At 35.5% G+C, this 24,121-nt stretch overlaps 1 protein-coding gene across 3 annotated transcripts in view; it reads right to left on the bottom strand.

Annotated features, from left to right (window-relative positions):
• Positions 1-24,121, bottom strand: part of RC3H1 (ring finger and CCCH-type domains 1) — an 82,265-nt gene that overhangs the window by 17,301 nt on the left and 40,843 nt on the right. For all 3 annotated transcript variants that reach the window (XM_081824626.1, XM_081824624.1, XM_081824625.1), the window contains exons 6-13: positions 20,759-20,959; positions 17,408-17,540; positions 12,540-12,658; positions 10,820-10,932; positions 6,864-7,145; positions 6,314-6,528; positions 3,823-4,193; positions 2,838-3,005 (exon numbers count right to left, since the gene is read on the bottom strand). In XM_081824626.1, coding sequence (XP_081680752.1) covers positions 2,838-3,005; positions 3,823-4,193; positions 6,314-6,528; positions 6,864-7,145; positions 10,820-10,932; positions 12,540-12,658; positions 17,408-17,540; positions 20,759-20,959 — 1,602 coding nt within the window. The remainder of the gene's footprint in view (positions 1-2,837; positions 3,006-3,822; positions 4,194-6,313; positions 6,529-6,863; positions 7,146-10,819; positions 10,933-12,539; positions 12,659-17,407; positions 17,541-20,758; positions 20,960-24,121) is intronic.

Genomic DNA, 24,121 nt, shown 5'->3' on the forward strand with positions numbered 1-24,121 from the left:
TATTATGCTGGATTTACAAATGGAGAAACCTGAGCTTCAGAGTTTAGGGAGGCTAAATAACTTATAAAACATCACACAGAATGACACAGCTGAACTTCAAAAATAATTATGTTTGATTCCAAAATTAGCTTACATCTTTGCAGTGTCATATCACTAAAAATATTAGTATGGCATAACAAGGCTCTAGGAGGAGGTTTGCTCATCAATGTTTGAAAAGTAATGTTTATACTTACAAGTAAAATTACATTAATAGAAGATGTTATGACTTTACTAATTAACCTACATTGTGGAAAATTCATCTAAAGTGTTTAGATAGAAAAGCTAGATAACTGTGAACAACTTTTATTTAGTAGACCACTTTCATAGGCCCCCAAAAATTACTGTTTTATTATATGCAATGTGATGCACCTCACTTTTCACTGTTTATTATTCATAATGTTGGACAGCAATGTTGTTTAGAATCATAACTCTATCCATAAAGGATGTGAGACATTTTCCTTACGTAATATCAACTGCAACCTTGCTGAGAAAACCTAATGGATTTTTAAAAAACTTATACACACTATGGTTGAGGCAGTACATACAATCAACACACCAAAATAAGTAAGATCAATAAAGCAAAAGCTGGCTTTTTGAAAAGACAAAACTGATAAATTCCTAGCAAGACTGGCCAAGGAAAAAAGTTATTACCAATATCATAAGTGGAAAACTGAACACCACTATAGACCATGTAGACATTAAAAAGATAAGACAACATTCATTTGTGATAACAATCAGCACTGTCCTGTAGAAACACAGAGTAATCCCCAAGATCATGGTTTATACCCTGCAGTACATTTAACCAGTTTATTCTAGCAACTTTATATTAGTGGTTTTTCCTCTGCCTTTCACACTACTATATTAGCCTGTCTCTCTTCTTCTTTGAATCAACTTTACCATCCTGCTATTTTCCTCATTATTGAGTTAAATAAATCCTTGATGTCTCAATTATAAAAAGTCTAAAACTAAAAATAGAAGGGGATTATTAATTTGATGAAGATCATCTAACATAAAACCTACAGCAAACATCATAATGGTAAATTATTAAAAGCTCTATTTGCTCAAAGACTAGAAATAAGTCAAGAATACCTGCTGTCATCCCTTTTATTCAACATTATACTGGAGGATCTTAGCTAGCACAAGGTAAGAAAAAGAAGAGACATAAGAATTGAAAAGGAGAAGGTCAAATGGTCATTATTCACAGAGGATCTGATTGTGTGTATAGAAAATTCAAGACTGCACTAACAAATACTAGACCCAATAAGGAAATTCAGCAACACTGCTGAATACAAAGGTCAATACACAAAAATCTACTTAATTTCTCTGCATTAATAACAAAATGACATTTCAAAAAGGATTCCATTAGTTTCAAAAAACGTTAGTTATCTAGAAATAAGTTTAATTAAAGATATGCAAGACACTAAAAACTATGATTTATGACATTATTGGGAGAAATTTAGTAAGATCCAAGTAAATGAAGGAAATACAATGTTCTTAGAGACTCAATATTGTAAAGATGGTCACTTCTCCCTAAATGGATCTAAAACAATGCCCAATGGAAATATAATGAGACCTACATATATAATTTTTAAAATCTCTAGCAGCCACATGAAAAAAAGAAACAGGTAAAATTAATTTTAATAATACATTCTATTTAATCTAATACATCCAAAGTATTATCATTTTTTTTTTTTTAAAGTAGGCTCCATGCCTGGTGTGGAGCCCAACATGGGGCTTGAACTCATAACCCTGAGATCAAGACCTGAGCTGAGATCAAGAATCAGATGTTTTGGGGCGCCTGGGTGGGTCAGTTGGTTAAGCGGTTGCCTTCGGCTCAGGTCATGATCCTGGGGTCCTGGGATCGAGCTCCACGTTCGGCTCCCTACTCAGCGGAGAGCCTGCTTCCTCTCCCTCTGCCTGCCACTCTGCCTACTTGTGCTCTCTATCTCTCTGTCAAATAAATAAATAAAATCTTTAAAAAAAAAAAAAAGAATCGGACATTTAACCAACTGACCCATCCAGGGCGCCCCTTAAGTATTATCATTTTAATATATAATTAAGAAATTTATTAATAAAAAAGGAAAATATATTAATGAAATGTACTCCTGGGGTGTGCTAAATCTTCAGACCCAGTGTATATTTTAAAAAGCTTACAGTAAAATGAATTTGGACTAGACACATTATTTTAAGTACTCATTAGCAATACGTGGCTAGTGGTTACCATACTGGACATCACAGATCCAGAAATTTAATATAACCCCAATAAAAACTGCAGCAGATATTTTTGTGAACATCAACATGTTAATTTTAAAATGTCTGGAAATTGCAAAGACTAAGAACAGCAAAGGTAATACTGAAAAATATACATCAGAACATACTAAGACATATTATGAAACTACACTAAGACAATGTGGTGTTGGTGCAAAGACAGAGAAATAGATCGATGAAACAGAATAGAGTCCAGAAACATTCATAGTCACCTGACTATGACAAAGGTGACCTGATTATGACTACGGTGACTTCAGGGCACTAGGGAAAAGATGGTCTTTTCACTAAATGGTGCTAGGTCAATGAGGTATCTTTTGGGGGAAAAAATGGATCTTTACTCCTAACGTAGTAACAAGAATCAATTCTAGATGGACTGTAGATCTAAATGTAAAATAAAATAAACCTTTTAGAAGAAAACACAGGAAAATAACTTCATAATCTTAGAAATAGTCAAAATACTTAAACAAGACACACAACAAACAACTGATGAAGGAAAAATTGATAAATGAGACTAAAAATGATGTGCTTACTTCCTCTTGATGAAAGGTAGGAGGCAATGTTGGTGAAGGTGCAAAAGGAGGTGGAGAGATAACCTTCCTTTCCTCGAGCTGGGCCATTATTTCCTTTCGTCTGCGATGTAGCTCATCTAGACTAGGATGGGGCTGAGGAGGAGGAGGAAGCCGGCTATACGGAGGGTCCTAGAAATGCAAAGATTAGTAAAAACTGAAAAAGAATTTCAGAACACATTAACTCATTTAGCACATATTTTAAATAGGTAGCAGCTTGTATATTCATCTCAGTATTTGAACATACTAAGATTTAATAAAACAAAGCTCCCTAAAACTCTGAGGTTTTCCCAAAGAGCTAAATTTCTTTTCCTTGGCCAGAGACCATAATTTCAAATACAGTTGACCCCTGAACAATACAAGCTTGAACTGCACAGGCCCACTTACACATGGATTTTTTTCAATTAAAACAGTTCTGTAAATATATTATCTCTAACAATTTTAATAACAGTTTCTTTTCTTTACCATATTGTAAGAATACAGTATATAATACATAAACATACAAAATATGTATTAATTGACTGTTTATGTTAGGCTTCTGGTCAACAATAGGCTATTCGTAGCTAAGTTTTTGGGGAGTCAAAAGTTATACATGGGTTTTCAATTGCATGGGAAGCATTGAGCCCCTTAATGCCTGCATTGCTCAAGGGTCAAATGTAGATCTAGAAATGTTAATAAAACTATCTAAAGTTCAGAAACTAAGAAGGGTTAGTGGGAGTGGGGTGGGATTTTTTTTTCCCTTTAATAGTTAAAAAAAATAAAATAAAATAAACCCGAAACAAAAAAGAACAACCCTACCCAAACTGTGAAAAGATGAAAAAAAAAGGAAGGGGGAAGCTTTCTCATAGAAAAGAATTGATCAAAGGGTTACTACCATGGCAAAAAGGTAAATCACTGCAACCAATAATCAAATTAAATCTATATAATAATAAAAAAAACCCCAGCATACTCTCATGTACGAAGGTCTGATCTGAGTTGGATGAGGTGCCACTGGATAGTAACCCTCCATCTGTTGGTATCTTTCTCTGGATTCTGGTACATAGGATGGTACTGCTGCAGGTGGAATCTCAATGGGTATAGGACTTTCTCGGAAAATCTCCTCTCTTGTGTAAGACTGAGCAGGGTATACTCGGCGGCCATCATAGTGTGGTGGGTACATAGGTGGGTATTGTTGTGGCTGTGTGCCATACTGAGAGTTTACTACACGATCTTGGAGATAGGGTGGATAATGATCCAAGTAGGGAGGACCAGGTTCAGGAGCAGATGGTGGAGGTCTGACAAAGCGAGATACACACTGTGGTGGTGTAGTATAGTACATACCTGTACAATACAAAAAAGGAACCAAAAGCAACAATAAGCTGATCTATTTTTCTATATTTTTCCTTTTAATATACTTCAACACTAAAGAATTAATAATCCACTCATTTCTTTACATGTTTTCCCCTCTGCTTATGTAGTCAGGTTAGCTTTATGAAAAATAAGCAAAAGTTAACCTTAATCCTTAAAAGTCATTGAAAAAACGAATCTACTGATAATCTACAATAGTAGATTGGCTCTCTCAGTTGTTCCATCATCTTTCTGGTGTGCCTTAATGCAGTGCAAACACTGGAAAGCAAGACTACATTTCCCTGAAAATCACTCGCATGAAATCTGAATGTGAAATGGAGCTAACTGGAAAGGAATGTGGCACACACAGATCTATTCTGCTGCTGCATAGCTCTGGAGTTCTGGAGACAACAGTTGTAGCAAGGAGCTTCCCAATTTTCAGACTTTGGCCTCAAGTGATGTGATCCTGGTGCATAGATAGGAACCATGTTTCCTATTTCTACTGCTTCCTCACTATTCTTTTTTTTTTTTTAAGATTTCATTTATTTGAGAGTGAGTGCACAAGAGAGAGAAAGTGTGTGCATGCACAAGCTGGAGAGGCAGGGGGAGAGAGAGAGAAGCAAGCTCCCCGCTGAGCAGGGAGCCCGATGCGGGGCTTGATCCCAGGACCCCAGGATCACGACCTGAACCAAAGGCAGACGCTTAACCGACTGAGCCACCCAGGTGCCCCACTTCCTCACTATTAACAGGCTTTTTCAGTAGCTATTTCTGGGACTCATTCCTGGAGGCCTAGCTTAAGCCTGCTTTTCCAGTACTTCCACTGATTCTGTAGGCACCTAAACTCCCTACATTAAACCTTTTTCTGCCTAATACAGCAAGAATGATTTCTGATCTCTGCCACTGGACCTTGACTGATACAGTGTGTTTAAGGTCACCTTCACAAAAGTAGCTGAATTTTTCCTGTGATGGATGGCCCAAAGGAAGATACAAAAAACTTTCATCACATTTTTACATGTGTTAATAATGCCATACCAATTTAAAGCTATTCTTCTGAAAGTAGAGAAGACATTTCTAATTCAAAATTAAGACAGCCTTGGGAAAAGGAAATGGAGAACACCTTTAATCTACTCCAGTTTAAAAAAATAATAGCACCACATGGTCTCTGACAGAGATCCAACACTTTAAAAATCAGTGTTCCTATTTTTCACAGGAATTGTGTATGTGAAGCCTCGGTCATCTCCACTCCTGCACTATCCATACCTGGTATTGTCATTAAAGCTGGCTAATTTTTCAAATTTGACGATTTTTTCAAATCCCTCCTTCTTCTTTCCCACCACACTAATCCAGGCCTCAATACTCACACCTGGTTTAACAAAAGTCCCCTTATTCCTCCTCAACTCTAGACTGTCATCCTTGCAATCCATTCATAAATTTATATTTTTATTCCCATACTTCTATTTAGGGCATTCTTTCATTAAGTCTTTTTGATTCCTCAGGTTCTCAATGATCCCCCTTGAGCCTTGCAGTTAATCTCTACCACATTATTATTAACCACAACTGATGCTTAATTTTTAACACACATATATGCACACACACACACACTACGTATGTATACTCCTACTATTTCTTTACTAATATTGATTCTACACTATTAGCTCTCTACAGTACGTATGCTGCATTTTTTTCATATATACTACAGGGCCCAGAAAAAATATTAGGTGATAACTGAAAGCAAGAAAAACATACTGTATGTTTAATTTATACCCACTGTAATATTAAATTCTTTTTCACGTTCAAAGAAAATTTTGGTCAGGAAAATATATACTGCCTTAGTTAAGCAAATTTCTATTGTCTACTTGGGTCACTTGTTATTTCCATAAATATATGCACATATTTAATATATAACTAGCTTCCAGTGATGGGCAGTTTGCTTTATATACCTGTTAGTTCACTTATTTTATACTATTTAGTTGATCATAAAATCTCTGCTTTTTCCAAAGTATTACATAAACACATTTATTTATCTTGAGGCTGCTGCAAATATGATCACTCTTTCTTGGAACTGTTCTCATAACTCCTAAGAAAAGAGAGCAACATAAACAAAAGATCATTACCCTGCTGATAAGGTGCTGGTTCAAATGGTGGCGCAGCTCCTCGAGGATCCTGATAATAAACATCTGCCTGTTGTGCTGGATATAACTGAGAACCTCGTGGTACCATCTGAAGTGGTTTGGTGACAGGCATAGGAGGCAAATCTGTCGGCCCCCTTGGAGGTACAGGATGTGGATTCACAGGTAAGGCAGAAATACTCTTAGGGACAGATTCTAGCCTAAAGGAATAAGATTCTACAAGTCAAGTTTAAGGTCTCAAAAATACTTCTAATATACACAAATTACTAAATGTTCAAAAAAAAAAAAAAAAGCCTTAATTTGGGAATACGTTTTTTTCCCCCAATAGTCATTTCTTCTACAAATTTCATAAACTTTGATCTTATTTCACTTACGCTAATTATTTCTTAAAAATCACTAGCACAGGAAATAAAGAACAAAATAAAGCCAAAAATGAAGTGTGTTTTTTTGTTTTTTTTTAATAAAACACTGATTTTTCTTTCTTCCCTCTACTTCCCATACTAACTTTAAATAAAAGTTAGGAAAAATGACGTACAGGTCAGGAGGGGATCCAGGGGCACTACTGCTCAGATGATCTATCTTTCCTGGCTTGAGGCTAGAATCGTAGGTGGCGTCTGTCCCTCGGGGAATCAGCTGTGTTACCGTATTCCCTGCTGATACAATTCCATTTGGCAGAGCAGGGGTTTTTCTGCTAGGCAGATCCACTGCACCTTCATCTGGAAGGACAGCTGCTGAAGGAAGGCCCACCTCATTAAGCTGACCCAAAGAGGCACTGAGGGGTCTTCTGGGAACTAGGCGTTTGTTCATTTTACGAAACCTATTATATAGAAAGCAAAGTCACACACCAAAACCCAAAATTATAAAAGCAAAACCAAGAACTAAAATGTATTTGAAAAACAGATACAAAGGAAAAGCTACTACGAATATTACTTTCTAGAAATTCTCTTGAAACACTGGTTGTAGCTATCAACTTGAAAACTTGTGTGTGTAGACACTACAAAATCTCAGGCAACACACTAAGTATAAAACTCCTTATAATGAGTATTTGTTAACACTACAAATCATGCTAATTAATATCTGCATTATAACCTATTTTTACTGTAATTTCTATTTCTGAAACACTGGAGGGGGGAGAAACATCTTTAGAAGACAGTTTCTGAAATATCTTACTTTAGCTTTCCCTCAAATGCCTTAGGATACAGTTAGCCTATATTATAAATTAACAATAGAACAAAAAGCCAGTGTGCAGAGAAAAATTTACCATTTATTCCATTAAAAATTTTAAATTAAGAATAGTACTTTGTATTAGATATGATTCAGAGATGCTGATGCTATGTGTGCCCACCCAAAATTAAAATTATTTTAAAAGTGGATTAATATATACAATACAGAATAATGCCTAAATTTAAACAGACATTGCAGTATAAAACGCATGTAGACTCTAAATCTAACCACAGGAATAATATTAAGCCATCGACTCTATTACCCGTGCTCCTCAACAGTGAAAGCAAATCTATTTACACCTGCTAGGACACTTTAAAAAATAATCTCAAAGACAACCCCCCATAAGAATAATGCTATTTTCCCGAATGTTTCCCATATTTGACAAATTTCAGAGGGGCGGAGAGGAGACACTACTCCTTAGGTGTAACCACTGTTAACAGTCTGGTACATAATCATACAGATTTTCCCCTCCATACCATGCCTTAATATTAAGATGAATGTAAGACTATTATTAACAGAAATAGGGTCATATATGACTGCTTAGTAACTTCTCCTTCTACTTTGTAACTTGGATATTCCTTTATGTCTGTACATTTTAAGTTGTTTCTAGTTTTTTTCTATTAAAACAATGCAGTAACAGATGCTTATGTACATGTACTTGCATCCTTGTGTGACTAAATGACTAACCAGAAGCAGAACTGTAAGTCTAATGTATGCACATTAGAAATTCTTACAGTGCTCTAAAACTTATTCTAATTCCTAATGATAATAAATGTCCTTTTCCCTTATCTCATCAAACACTAGGTAGTATCACCGTCCATCTTAATTTCTAAGTTCAAAATATCATTTTTTAAAAAGATTTTAGAGAAGGCATGCACAACACACATGCACATGCATGCACGGAAGCGGGATGGAGGGTGGGGTGGAGGGATTAGCAGACTCCGGCAGAGCGGGGAGCCTGACACCCCAGCCCCTCCATTTCAGGACCCTGAAATCATGACCTGAGCGGAAAACAAGAGTCCTATGCTTCAATGACTGAGCCACACAGGTGCCCCTGAAAATATCATTTTGTTTTAATTTGTATTTAACAATCAATGAAGTTGACATTGTTTTACTTTTTTTTTTTTAAATTCTTCTGTAAATTGCCTATTTGTTCATGATCCGTATTATTTACTGGTTCTTCTTACAGATTTGTAGTTTATATTAGGGATGTCAGTCCTCTGTATGTCATTTCCCCACCAATCTTTTTTTTTGTAATTGTGGTGTTTGGGCCACATCTTAGATTTTTTATGTAATCATATTTATCAATCTTCTCCTTTACGGATGCTGGGTTGTCTTTCAAAAATTCTTTACTATTATAAGATTAAGTAACAACAGAAAAGATCTCTAAGTACAGTTTCCTTCTTAAAGATTTGAATCTCTAATGCATTTATAATTCATTTTGATATAAAGGTTAAGAACTGAGTTCTAATTATTTTTCAAATGGATAGCAGTTGTTTCAATGTTGTCTTCTTTGTTACTGAGCTGAAATACCACCTTCAGCACAACACTCAGTTCCTATTGTGTCTGGCATTCTTTCTAGATTTTCCACTGTATTTCACTGATCTATCCGTTCCTATGCTAATACCACAGTCTTTATGCACAATGCAGCTCATAATACACCTTAATAGTTGTTAGTGTAATCCGTTGAAAACTTATTTTTTCAGAAATTTTCTGGCCATTTGTACGTATTTACTTTCCCCAGTTAAGGATTTTGTTAGGTCCTAACAATCATCATGTTAAGATTCTAACTGAGATTTCACTGAATTTACTGTTTAAGAGAAGATAAAACCTATATAATGGTAAGTCTTCTCCAAGAACACAGTATGCGTCTTCGTTTATTCAGTTCTTCGCTTATGTGCGTAGGTAGCTTACTAATTCAATCCTCAATAGTTCTTGTTACTTTATTATTTGGTATTTATCTTTTTTGTTGTTGTTGGTAATGCCAAAGAGATCTTTATTTTCCTTTATAACTGGTTATGTTTCCCTTTTTAGTTTATGAGAACAATTCATTTCTGTAAAGTAGTATTTTTGATTTGCTAAAATTTTCATTTCTTTTGTTTCTAGTACTTCTTGAATTTTTCCATGTAATGATTTTATGATGATTTTATTCTTTGGTATGTACAGTGGCTACTGCTCCTAGAATGTTCAATAATAGTCTCACTACTGCTAAATTTTGCCTTACTGTCAACTTCAATGATACTGAATCTACTATTTTACGAATTGAGCATCATGCAGTCATACTAGCTTTTGAGAAACAACTATGTTGAGCAAGTGTCTACGACAGCTTTCTTCTGTTAAAGAATTTTGATCTATTATGAACATCTGATTTTACTCAAATGCCTTTTGGCATCTTTGCATATGATCACATGGTATTTCCTCTCTAACCCTAAAGTAATTATATTGTGTTACCTTTGCACTTCATGGTGTCTACTTTACTGAATGCTAGTATTTGGGATTTTTAAAATATTAATATGTGAGATGGATTTGTATTTTCTTTAATTGTGCTATCTTTGTCAAGTTTGGGGGCAATGTTACACTGGCTTTATAAAAAAAATTAAGAGGTTTTCTTTTCTTTCTACTATGGAAAATTTAACACTGGAATTATCTGATCTTTGAAATTTATTTATTATTTATTTTAAAGATTTTATTTATTTAGTTAGTTATTTGACAGAGAGAGAGGGAACACAAGCAGGGGGAGTGGGAGAGGGAGAAGCAGACTCGCTGTGGAGCAGGGAGCCCGATGTGGGGCTCCATCCCAGGACCCTGGCATCATGACCTGAGCCGAAGGCAGATGCTTAACAACTGAGCCACCCAGGCACCCCAATCTTCGAAATTTAAAAGAAAATCTGTGAAGTTACGCCTGTCAATAAAACAATTTCGTGAACAGAGGGCAAATTTTTCAATTGGAAATACATTATTCAATTAGTTAAAATCAGTTAAAATTGATGAAAATTTTTAGAGTTTTAAATTTTTTTGGTAGTGCAAATGATTCACTTCTATATTTAGTTTCCTATTTGTGGGCACGATATAATGAAAGCTGAAGAAACTTACTTCAGTTTTCTTTTTAAAAAATCTGTATTACTTTCTAAACATTTCCCATTCATTAAAGAGCATGCAACTGCTCCTTTTCTGTTTCCTAACAGTGGCAAATTATTCTACTTAGTAACTCTACCTTATTTCATAACAAGTTATTAGAAGGTTGAGTTTAACAACTTTCACACTTACTTCTCCAGTTCCTCCTGTGAGTGTGCAAACGTACAGCTGGCCCCACGAGGGCATCCTCCCCTCTGCTTCATATCTCGACACATGTATGTTTTATATTTGCTATGCTGTGGAGGCTGAGACCAAAGTTAAAACATTAGACACCGATTCAAACTAACTCACACAATTAACTAGACTGCCCAGAGCAAGTGTTAGAAAGCCATTCTGTCTGAAGTCTGAGTCCAAAAATAAATTAATTATAAAGAATGGGGTCCTGATTTTTTGATATATTGGCACTAATTCTCAAACATGTAGCATCATATAAATCCTAGATTAAATCTCACGACGGCTTTATCATTTTCTTTCCAGGTTTATAATGGACAAACAAACCACTGGAGTTTAGGGCTTTCCAATGTTTAATATGTGTTCTAATATTTGTTTTGGACAATGTTTAGTATAGCTATATTTACAATTAGAGTTTCCTATGACACAACACGAATCTATAGTAGGCTCTATAAATGAAAAATACTCTGTAACCAATTCTTGATATGCAGAAGAACATATCAAGACATACAGTAACTCTAAAAGTACAAATGAAACTATTATTTTCTAGTATAAGACAGGAGGATGGACTTGGGAGTTAACGAGATATCAAACACAATACTAAGCTAAATGAAATTTGATTACCTATCGATTTGATTACCATTTTATCACCTATCGACAGAGCTTAAAAAATTAATCTTATTGTTACATTCTTCATGATGTCTAATAGAACATGGAGTTAAAAATAAGTTTTTAATCTTTTATTTCTTATCATAAAATAAAGTCTGGTCTATGCTTAGATAATTTAGGAAAACTGTATCCATATTATTCTACTCAGCAGGATACTTTCTTTAAAAAAAGATTTTATTTTTAAGTAATACCCAACGTGGGGCTTAAACTCACAACCCTTAGATCAAGAGTCGCATGTTCTACCAAGTCAGCCAGGTGCCCCCCTACTCAGCAGGATACTGAGTGGAACTTAATGTTTCTTGCCTCTCAAAGAAAAAAGAAATATTGAATAATCTATTGTTAATAGATTAATTTATTATAAATTATTTAATTAATCTGAACCAGATAAATTAATAACAATGTTTTAATTTCACAAGCTTACTATTGCAAAATAAAAGATCTAGTGAACCTAACATAAATCACGAGGGCAAAATAAAGTTATTGGGAATAAAATGAAAAACTGTAGTCATACCATAAGCTATTACGTTTTACTGTCATATATTTCATTTAAAAGTATTTGAGGAAAATTCGGCCCTCTTGCACAGCAGACATTATATGAATGAATGAAAAATGTTAAAATACTACTACAAAAAAAGCATTTATACAAATATATGAACAGTACTGGACAGATACAGCATTAAAAAGTGATATATATTGTCAAACTAAAATGTAACAGTAACCAAAGAGAATCATTTTACTTAACATAGAACCTTTAGCACAGAATCAAATGCTGCTATATATCTAAAGTGAAAAATGACTCCAGTGCAACATTAGACCCACAGGATTATTTCATTCCATTGTTGCCAGATAAAATCACTACACAAATCCATTAAACTGGGTGTAAACCATATTAAAGTAATTTATAGTTTCTATAGTCAGAGTCTCAAAATATTCATGTCATCTTGTTGGTTTTGTTTGTATCTGTCGTAACATCCACAGTGGCTTACTTCTAAGTTTCCAACTTCCCCCTTACCTGCTGTTGATCTGCTCCCTTTTTGCTATGGTTCTGGATATAGTCTACTAGCCCATGTACCACAGTCCGCACAGCAACCAGTCCATTTTCCAGCTGCTCCCAAGTAGGAGGAGGAGCATCTACACAACAAATCAAAAAACTTTTTAAATGATGTTGTTCAATATTTTGCCCAATATTATTAAACTAACAAAAGGGTTAGTGTCAGCCCTTCAGTGAAATCAAGTTAGGCTTCATACAGCTTTTCAGGTAATAACGTATTCACCTAAACATCATTTTAAAGAATGGATTGTAAAGTAAAATAACTACAGGGACAGGGAAGGTAGCATAAAGAAATTATGTAGGCCAGACAATAAATGGCAATCACCATTAGACACTCAGCGCTGGGAATGATGACAGAGAGACAGAGACGGGGTCTGTGCTGAACTGTAGATTGTGGCCCACATCTAAGGTTATGGTTACTATTCATCTATAGCTGATTGCCGTTACGTGACGATGCAAGGCTGGCACTCCAGATACACCGCTGTTTCCCAGGGAAAACTAAAATTTAAGATTTTCATGTAAAATTACCCAATTTCAAGTTTTACCTAAAAAATTTAGAATATTGTGCAGACCAACACTGTGTGGACCAAACAAAACTTAACTGTGGACTAGCCAATTTGTAATGGCCATTTTGAAATTCTGCATAAATGAAGTTTTGGTAAACAGAATGTTTAAGAAGTCTGAATGAATAGAAGAGTCACTATATAAAGCAACTCTGCTATATATCCTCTTCATTTAATATTTGTCTAGTGTCAGTGCTGTGATTTTATAAAGGAAAAGTTAACCACAAATATGAAATATTCTCTAGGAGAAAATATAAAAAGAGCTGAGAACAAAAACATAGAGATGAATTCCTCTTGGAGACACTCTGAGAGGCTTCTAGGTGATGGCTGTGAATGAGGCTTTGAAGGACTTCCACTTGTGAGTTTCACTTGGAAAAAAAAAAACTAAGATATAGAGAGGGTGAAGAGAACAGTCATATAAAAAAGTAGTTTGGAACACCTACTAAGTCCCAGGTATTGTTCTAGTTGCTAGGGAAGCAACAGTGATCAAAACAAAAAACCATTATATCCAAGGAGAGGAGACAGACAATAAATAAGATAATTGAAATATAAACAATTTACATAATGATGACTTGAATAAATAGAGCAAAGAAAGGGAGTGGGACTGATATGTATAAAATTTTAGACTGGGTGGCCTGAGAATGTCTCCTTGAAAACGTTACATTTGATTAAAGACCTGAAAACAGAAGGGGAATGAGTGTGCCTTGTGGATATATTAGGAAAAAAATGGTTCTAGGAAAAGAGAAGAATAAGTGGAAAGGCCCTGATGTGGGAATATGCCGGGCATGTTCCACGGAGGTCAAACTGGAAAGGAATGAATTAGGTAGAAAAGAATAGGAAATAAGCTTAGAAAGAGGTAAAGAACCCCAGATCACGTGAGGCTTGGTAGGTCATAGGAAAGATTTTCGCTTTTACTGACCAACAGAAAGCACTGGAGATTTTTTTTCAAGATTTTATTTATTTATTTTTAGAGAGCGAGTGAGAGAGCACGCGTGTATGCGAGCGGGGAAAGGGGGAGAATCTGAAGCCGACTCCATGCTGAGTGTGGAGCCCAACCCAGGGCTCAATCAGTTCTGGAGAATTTTTGAGCAGACGGGTAACAGGATCACTCTAGTTCTTATGCTAAAACCAGACAGACAATAGGAGGCTATTCTGTAATCCCTGAAGAGAGATGAGTATAGTAGCAGTGAAGGTGATAAGCAGATGGATTCTAGATGGATTTTAAAGGGAAGGGCCTACAGGGTATGCTATTGGATCAGATGTACCACATGTGAGAAAGAAGAGTTGAAGAGATCTCCAAGGTGTTTGAACTGAGGAAATGAAATGGAAGGTTGTAGTTGCCACTAAAAGGAATGGGAGGTGGGGTTAGGGCAGTGTTTGGAACTCACTTTTGGACAGATTAAGTTTGAAATTCTTTTTTTTTAAAAGATGTTTTAATTTATTCATTTGAAAGAGAGAGACAGACAGAGCACAAGCAGGGGAGAGGCAGAGGGAGAGGGAGAAGCAGACTCCCCACTGAGCTGGGAGCCCGATGTGGCCCTCGATTCCAGGACCTGGAGATCCATGACCTGAGGCGAAGGCAGACACTTAACCATCTGAGCCACCCAGGTGCCACTAAGTTTGAAATTCTTACTAGATATTCAAGTAGGCCTGCTGGATGTTGAGCAGGCAGGTGGATATACAAAAGAATTCAGGAAGAAGTTTTGGGCTGATATACTACATGTTTCACAGATTCTAAATCAACTGCAACATACACCATTATTTTATGTGCCACCAAAATAAAAAAGATTGTTAATTAAATTACACATCATTACTTACATAGATGCATCCCAATTTCAGAAATGCTAAGATCAAAAGAAATGTGGACTTCAGAACTGATGAAATATAGTAAATTTGTGAGTCATGTAAATAATATTTAAAGCTATGAGACTAGATGATATTATCTAGGGAATGGGTATAATTAGAAAAGAGATACATGTATTAAACTCTGGGAGCAATCCAAAAGTGCGAGGGTATGGAGATGAGAAATTAGCAAAGAAGGCTCAGAGGAGGGTCCAATAAAATGAGAATGAAACTCGGAAAGTCAAGTGAAAAAAGTGTTAAGAGGATCAGAAAGTGAACAACAACATTAAATGCTGCTAACAGGTCAAATAAATGAGAACCAAGAACTGATGTCTGGATTTAACTTCATGGAAGTCACCTGTGACCTTGACAGAACCGTTCTGGTTGACAGTAGAGATAAATGCCTGATTGGAGTGAGTTCGAGAGCATGTTTAAAAAAAAAAAAGAAAGAAAGAAAAATAGTAGTAGGTGGATGGCAAATGTTGTCCAAGTGGGTTATGATGACAGGAGTAATAGGATGTTTGTATGTTGACAGAAATACTCCAGTAGAGAAGGAAACTTGATGATAAAAGAAACAGAAGTGATATGAAGTGATATACTTGACAAGATGATATTAGGAACATGAGAAGGGAGAAGGGCCTGAGCTTAGAGGTACAGTTTATCCACTGTTAGACAAGGACTGCAGACTATATTGGCACAGATACAGATAAACAGGTTGGTGGTTGATGGGGTGGTGAACTTCTGGAAGTGCTCTTTTGATTCCTCAGAATGAGCAAAGCACAATAGTGAAAAAAGAAAAATGTCGACTATATTCTAGGAATACATCTGACCTGGTTTGAGTAAGCAATTTTGATAATAAAAAAATTTTTTTAAGATTTACAGAGAGAGCACACAAGCAGTGGGAGCAGCAGAGGGAGAGGGAGAAGCAGGCTCTCCGTTGAGGAGGGAGCCCAGTGCGGGGCTCGATCCCAGGACCCTGACATCATGACCTGAACCGAAGGCAGACACCTAACTGACTGAGCCACCCAGGTGCCCCATTGATAGTAAATTCTATAAAGGTAGATTGATAAAAAAAATAAAATAAAAAATTAGAGGGCCCTGGAATGCCACTGTCAGGAGTTCCAAACCTTATTCAATAAGCAATGGGGTGTCACTGAAAGTTTATGAGCACAGAAATAAGATCAGAGATGTGATTTATTTTGCAGCAGTAAGTGGGCTGGACTGTAAGAATTGAGAGTAGAGGAAAATGGAAGGCATCCAGTCTCAGGTAAAATAAGGCCCTCACCAATGCAGTATTAACCAGCATGGGATAGAGGGATATTGTGAAAGAACAGATAGATCCTATTGTCTGAAATGGTATGTAGAGCAAGTAAAAGGAAAAGATACAAGCTAAGACAAGAGACTCGGGTTTTAAGTGTAAATACGTCAGACAATGAGGTCATTTAACAGAGAACACAGGAGGACGAGCTGGAATCAAGTGAAGAAGAATTTGCTTTGAAGATCAGAGATGATGAAGACTCTCAGAAAGCATTTGGGAAAGTAAGTCTGGAGTGATGAAGAGACAACAATGATAGAGATATCTGGGAATCTATTTTCTACAGAAAGTGATACCCAATGAATGACCTGAATCATCAACAGAATGCAAAAAAACCAAAATTCCAAGAACACAACTGGCCTACTCCTTAGCGGGCAGGAGGGAAGAGTGGTCAAAATAAGACAGAAGGAGCATTTAGACAAGTCAGAAGGAAACTATGAGAGTACAGAAAGATAAGGTATCAGGAGAGTTTCTATATTGAGGAATTAGCCGACAACATTATCAAATGCTAAAGAGAAATCAAGTAATTTGAGGACTGAGAAACCGCCTTTGGAATTCGAAACTGGGAAATTACTTGTGAATATTAGGAGTTTTTTAGCTCAGGTGCAGGATACAAGCTAAAAATACCTTAGATGTGAAAAATGAAAGTTGGGTGATTTTCAGGTCAAGGGCAAGGAGCAAGAAAAGGGTTGACAAAGTAAAAATATGCAAGAGAGGATACTTGATGAATTAGACATTATCATCACAGAGTGGGGGAAAAAATGGGACCAAGAAAATGCAACTAAGGACATAGGATACAGAAAAAATTAGAGAACCTGTGTTTTGTCAAAACAGATGAGAATAGTAAATACAGCACAATTCTGTGATATGGGAAGGATCCCAGAGTGAATCTACTTCCCTGGTGAAGTGAGCAGGAAGTACAAAGGTTTTAAATAAATACTGGTTGAAGCAATAAACAGATAGATGGACAAGGTTGGGGCAGAAACTTAAATACTGTGTAAATGGGAAATTCTCAAGGAATGTAACAAAAGATAATTAATTAAAAGAATCACTGAGCAGCACTGAGGCACTCATAGGACAGTCCATTAATTTCCCTTGGGTTTATTTACCTGGACTAGGGTCAATGTTTGCCAATAGCTCCAAATGGGGTCTTAGTCGGTTCAAATTTGCTGGATCTCCAGTTCGCTGGAGAGCAATTGTTAGTTCCTGAACACTTTGTGCAAAAGAGGCTGGGGTCTGCAACTTAAAAACGATAAATATTAACTTTCCAAAAACCAGCTAATCCTTTTAAAGTAAAGATTATTTACAATATTGCAATCATTTTTGCAACTTATTATATTTAATTTTATCCTCCCACACATTCCAGGCTTTGGCCAAACCGGATTACTGGTGCCTGAGTAAACCCTGCACTTCCCTGCATTCACAGCTTGGCAGATTGTAAACTCTCTTCCCTCTGATGGCACATTCCTCAAATGTGAGCCCTTTCTCAATTCCTCAATTTGGAAGTATACTCTTTCTGTCTTAATGTTCTTAGAGCACTATATTAGTTTGGCTCTTGGAGTGCTTCCAAAGAACTGAAATTTGGAGTCTAGAGATAACACTATACAATACCAAGAACAATGAAACTGAACTCAGTCAAACTGAGCTTGAGTTCAAGTTTTGTTAGAGACCATAAATCATGACACCGGATATAATCTTTACGGACTCAATCGAAGTCCATCTGTGATATGGACTAAATAATTTCCAAAGTCCACTCCAGCTCAAAAATAATCTTATAATGGTTTGGGATTCTTGGAAGCTATCAGGCTGTATATTTTCCTCGAGCTTAATTAATGACACACTTTCTTACATTAACTCCCTAAGAGGCCCTACATATAGGACCTTTAATAGGGGGAAATTGATTAGATTATAGTAACTAAAGGTGCTTACTTGGAAACATTTAGCTCTCTATGCAGTTTATTAATATAGATGAGACCCTAAAAGGTCACTCTTTAAAAGGTAATTTTTTTTAAAAAAGCATACATTTTAAAAAACATGAGAAATAACCATTCAAAGGCTAACATGCCTTTATTCAATTTTTCATCTTTGCATGCTTTTTATAAACTTAAAATCATTTACACACTTATGGTTTTGGCTACCATTAATATTATAACAAAAGCATTTTTCTACTGCTAACCATTTTTATTATGAAATATTTTAAAGTGTCTAATATAATGACAACACCCATGTATCCATCACTGATACTTAATAAAAATATTACACTTTTTTTTAAAAGAAACTGAATGTTATTTATCAGCTGAAGAGAGTATCTGTCTTGAAATAACTTATTTTAATGGCCATATAACCGTATTCTGAGCAGAAAGCTAGATAACTTCTTTAACCATCTGCTTATTTTCTACTTTATAAATAATGTAGCAATTAACACTTTTGAACTCATAACCTTTTTCAAAGTTTGGATTATTTCCTTAAAATATATTCCTGGGAAGAGCAAATTTGATCAAAGGACATGAACATTTTTGAGTTTTTATTCACTGACAAATTGTTTCCCAAAGGTTTTAACTAATGCATTTTACAAACCATAAGCAATGTATGGCAATATATGTCTCTTTTGCTAATTTAATAGGCAATATTTGTAATATTAGTTTTAAATGTGCATTTAATTATTACTGGAGCTGAATTCTATCCTATCAATTACATATGTTTCTTCTTTGTGAACTGATAATTCATGTTTATCCATTAATTTACTATGATTATTGCTTTTCATATCACTTTTAATAAATTCTCTGTAAGGTCCAACACAGTAGCCATTAGCAGTATGTGGCTATTTAAGTTAAAATTAATAAAATAAAAATGTAGCTCTTGAGTTGCACAGTCACATTTTGGGTGCTAAACAGCCGTGGGTGGCTAGTGATCACCATATTAGTGCATATATAGAACATTTTCACTACCACAGAAAGTTATACTGTTCTAGATAATAAGATGTCACATACACTGCAAAGTTTACCAGTTTGTTGTAAGAAGGTCTCTGGATATGAAATTCAAACTATTGCTCATGATGTGAAGATACTGTTAGAGGATAAATTATATAGTCTAGTTCACACAAAAAGGTCAACCTGCTTGTAGAACCTTTATAAAAGCAAGCCAAGTTTCTCTTCAGAGGTAGAAAGTTACTTCTTTAAGAGACCATTACTAAGGTTTCAATACATTATAATCAGTCAGTTGCATAATTTCAGACCTAGGAGTTGCAGGTAAAGTTTGGGCAAAGGTATCTAGAAAAGATTTATAGGACAAAACAAGTAATATACATTATACTGAAAATTGTGTAACAAGCATATAAAACACATTCCCCAATTGTCCTTTGACATCAATACACTACTCATTCAAATAATCCTTTCTTGGGAATAACAAAAAGTGACAGAATAGTCTGGAAAGATTTGGTGGTTAAGAACATGGATTCTAGAGTCAGTATACCCAACTTCAAATCCAGCCCTGTCACTGATTACCTATGTGTTCCTGGAGAAATGTACTTAATCTATCTCCCTGGGACAATACAGGGTTATTGAAAGGATTAAATGGATTATTTAAAACGACCAGGCACCAGTAAACTCTCAGTAAGTGTTAAATAGTATTATATTTGATCTACCCTTACATCTTGATCTTATTTCTTTAAATTAAATGTGGGTGGACTCTAAAGTATAATCATCTCTCTAGTTTTAAGTATTTAAGGTAAAATAGTAAAAGTTAATGCTATCATAACATATATATTTACACGGTGCTTTAAGACTTCCTATACTTTCATATACTTCGTGTTGAATTACAACAAAAACAATTATAGGATTATCCTAGTTTTAATAGAATTAAATATAGCACTTAGAGCCAGCAACAAACAATGGAGCCTGACCATGTGTACTCTAGTGATCTTTTATCATAACAAAGAAGAGATAAAGTAGAAATAAGTTTATTGAAAATTTGATCAAACCTAGAATGACTGGTAACTTATTATGTGAAATTATTGTGGCTAAGAATCATAAGAAACCTCAATGTATACATTCTCCAGAACACTGAATGGCTGTTACAGGAAGACAATAAAGGCATTTAGAAAATGGGTTTAATTAACACAATGATTAAAACTCAGGGAACAAAACAAGAAGGGAGAGAGGCAACAATAATAGAGATGGAAGACTCTCAAAATAAACTAGAGTGTGCCGGATAAACTATTATAACACTAGTCAAATCTTATATGAATAATGTCAATTATACATTAATTAAAAAAACCCTTTATATAAACAAACTGGTATTACTATGTGACAAACTATGATACTCAGCTACAGATAATGTAATTTATAAGAGCCTGACACACAGTATTCACTTTAACATACATTTATTAAATAAATTACTAAATCATGAATTACCAAAACTCCAAGATTAGTCCAAGAAGTAAGGAACAAAAAAGGGTCTACCTTGTCAATAATTGACTGCATATGAGACTTGTGAGACTGGTCTCCATAAAGTAAAGAGGACCATTGGTCTGGTGCAATTCGTAAGCCTGCTTCCATGGCAATTTGCACTATCTGGGAGTCATGTTCTCGCCGCAAAGCTTCATAGGTTCTAAATTCTTCTTTTAGCTGCATCAAAGAAGAGTCTTCATCACGTTTGGTGACCTAGTAAGACACACATAATCTCATGAGTCAGGTAAGAAACAAAATGTGTTTATACTTTATATGAGCATATATAGAGAACAGATAATTTTTAATAACAAATTTAACAACAATAACAAGATTAAAATGGAACACACTGTTTTGCCTGTAAACCATTTCTGCCTTTAAAGACATCAAGATCTTGTGAATAGGTCTTATGGAAAGAATGAGTATGTGCTGGAGGAAAATCCCAAGATTGGATAGACCTTAACACATATATAGAGTTTAAACTGTATATGTGTAGATACGCATTTTTGAAAAGAAGAAAATACTCGAGGCACCTGTCTGGCTCAGCCAGTACAGCATGTGACTCTTGGTCTCAAGGCATGAGTTCAAGCCCCACACTGGATATGGAGCCTACTTCTTTATATATACATACATATGTACACACACACACACACACACACACACACACACAAATAAAGCAATGACTTAAAAAAAGGAAAGAAAATATGCAATTATCCTGGAAAAAAAACCCAATGTATGTTTCTTCTTCATAACTGTGGATTATTAAACTTGGGCTTGCCTGGCATTGAGCTGGCTAATACTCCTAAGTGAAAGAGCTTCAGTCAGATGCTTGTATGATTCTAAAGATGAATAATCTGTGCTTAGCTTAATTTTCCACAGAGTTTTGCAGGCTGGGCCACCATCAGAAAGTATAAAATAATAATGATGATAATATCTTTTAGTAATTAAAATGATTAACCCTTATTGAGCCCTTAGTATGTACTAGTCAGTGTGTTAACTTATTTACCCATCATACTGACATTAACTCATTTAATTCTCTAAACTTGTTGAGGTAGGTACTATTGTTATTTTTGCTATATTGCTACATTTTGAATCAAGCTGGGTTTAGGCCAAAGGCTCAAGAAATCAAAGTTGAATAATTTTTTTTTAAAGATTTCATTTATTTGAGATAGAGTGAGAGAGAGAGCGAAAGAGAGAGAGAGAGAGCATGAGCAGGTGGGAGGGGCAGAGGGAGAGGGAGAAAAAAGAAGGCTCTCCACGAAGCAGGGAGCCTGACGCAGGCATCAATCCCAGGACCCTAGGATCACGACTTGAGCCAAAGGCAGATGCTTAGCTAACTGAGCCACCCGGGTACCCCCAAAGTAAAATAATTAATTCTAGTTCAGGATCATCTGTATCCTAATATATTTCAGAATATATTTTACCTTGTTAACCTTTTATTCCCATAAAGACTCAAATTCCTCTAGTAGAAAATTCCCATTTTTTTCTTCCACCAAAGAAAACTACAGCAAGACTTCTAGGTCATCCTGATTATATTTTTAAATGTATTCCATTCTTATCAGAAGAAGGTCTAACTTAAATTTTGTCAGGTAAGTCCGTAAAAGACCAAATAGATAAAAAAAAAAAAAAAAAAATCAAGAACTAGAGTCACAAAAACAAAAAATATCTTGCCACTATTCAAAGGCAAGTCAAAAGACCAAATGCATTATGTGGATGTATAAAAACACCCTCTCAATATAGGCTAAACCTTATTAAAATGTAGAATGTTTTCTATAAGATATACTAGGGTTCTCTGGCCTTGGTTCTCAAAACTGTCTTTTAACTAAAAACAGTCAAAGATTTCTAAGAGATGCATGTCTAAAGTAAGTCCTGGAACTATACTGTACTAAGAAGGACCAGAATTATCCCTGTCTGAAAAGGTTTTCCTTTAAAGATTTTATTTATTTATTTATCATGACCTGAGCCAAAGGCAGACACTTAAGGACTGAGCCACCCAGGCACCCCTGAAAAGGTTTTTCAAATGGAAATAAAAGAGATGCTAAAAGGATGCAGCCAGAACACGGCTATGTGGACACATACAGCTATAAGGAAAAATGGAAAATGCCTACCGATGTGACTTCCACAAAGAAATGAAATAGGTATTGGTAGATACTTAACAGAAACTCTGCCATGGTGAGTAAAATTTAGGGTATGGACCTATTGTGATGAGAGAAGATAAGTCTTCTCATGATGGAGATTGTAGGACACATTACCAGCAAGAGAAGAAAGCAGGTAGACAATGAAATAAAGGGAAATAATCATGACCCAAATGAAAAATAATTGGATTTTTACAAATTTCCAATCTCTTTTCAATTACTATTAATGCTTTTAATTAGGATTGAGAGAGGTTCACTGTGGGTATTCTGGGATTTTTGGACTAATTTTTCACAGGGGGAGGATGGATTTCCTTTTCTTTCCTTTTATTTATTTTTTATTTTATTTTATTTTTTTTTAAAGATTTTATTTATTTATTTGAGAGAGAATGAGAGAGAGCACATGAGAGGGGGGAGGGTCAGAGGGAGAAGCAGACTCCCTGCCGAGCAGGGAGCCCGATGCGGGACTCGATCCCGGGACTCCAGGATCATGACCTGAGCCGAAGGCAGTCGCTTAACCAACTGAGCCACCCAGGCGCCCTCTTTCCTTTTATTTTTTAAGCTTGCAATATTGTATCTGTCTGGTGCTGTTATTAGAGAAAAAAGAACTCTGGAAGCAGACAGACATTCTGAAGTATATTCCAGATTACACTGTACAATCATGTTATTATAATCATTACAACAAATGTGAGTTATTTGGGGACAATCTGAACTAGCTGGGAGTTATTTTGGCTAGAGTTTCTGACAGTTCCAGAGGTACCTAAGGCCAAGGACAGGGTTGGGTACAGACCTGGAGTGCACACCTCATTTTCATTATATATATAATCTGACTCTAGAAAGAAACATCATAATGTGGGCATTTAGTTATAGAGCTTTAAAATTTTTTTAAAAATTAAATTGGTATGCTTTTGGGGCACGTGGTTAAACGTCTGCTTTCAGCTCACTGAGCCCCAGGTCAGGCTCTCTGCTCAGCGGGGAGCCTGCTTCTCCCTCTCCCTCTGCCTGCCACTCCCCCCGCTTGTGCTCTCTCTCTGTCAAATAAATAAATAAGATCTTAAAAAATATATAAATAAACTGGTATGCTTTCCTGTTGATTTTGTAAACCATTCTATCTTTCTCAGGAAATGAGAAAATAAACTATAGTAGACTGTAGGATTTTTTAGTTTGAGTGTCAGATGAGGGGACATGGTGACCCAGGAATGGATATCCTTATAGTTTGTATGAATTAAAAAATTTTTAGAGGCAT

Source organism: Leptonychotes weddellii, chromosome 6 (assembly GCF_054177405.1).
Source record: "Leptonychotes weddellii isolate Sample4059 chromosome 6, ASM5417740v2, whole genome shotgun sequence".
Taxonomy (NCBI): Eukaryota; Metazoa; Chordata; class Mammalia; order Carnivora; family Phocidae; genus Leptonychotes; species Leptonychotes weddellii.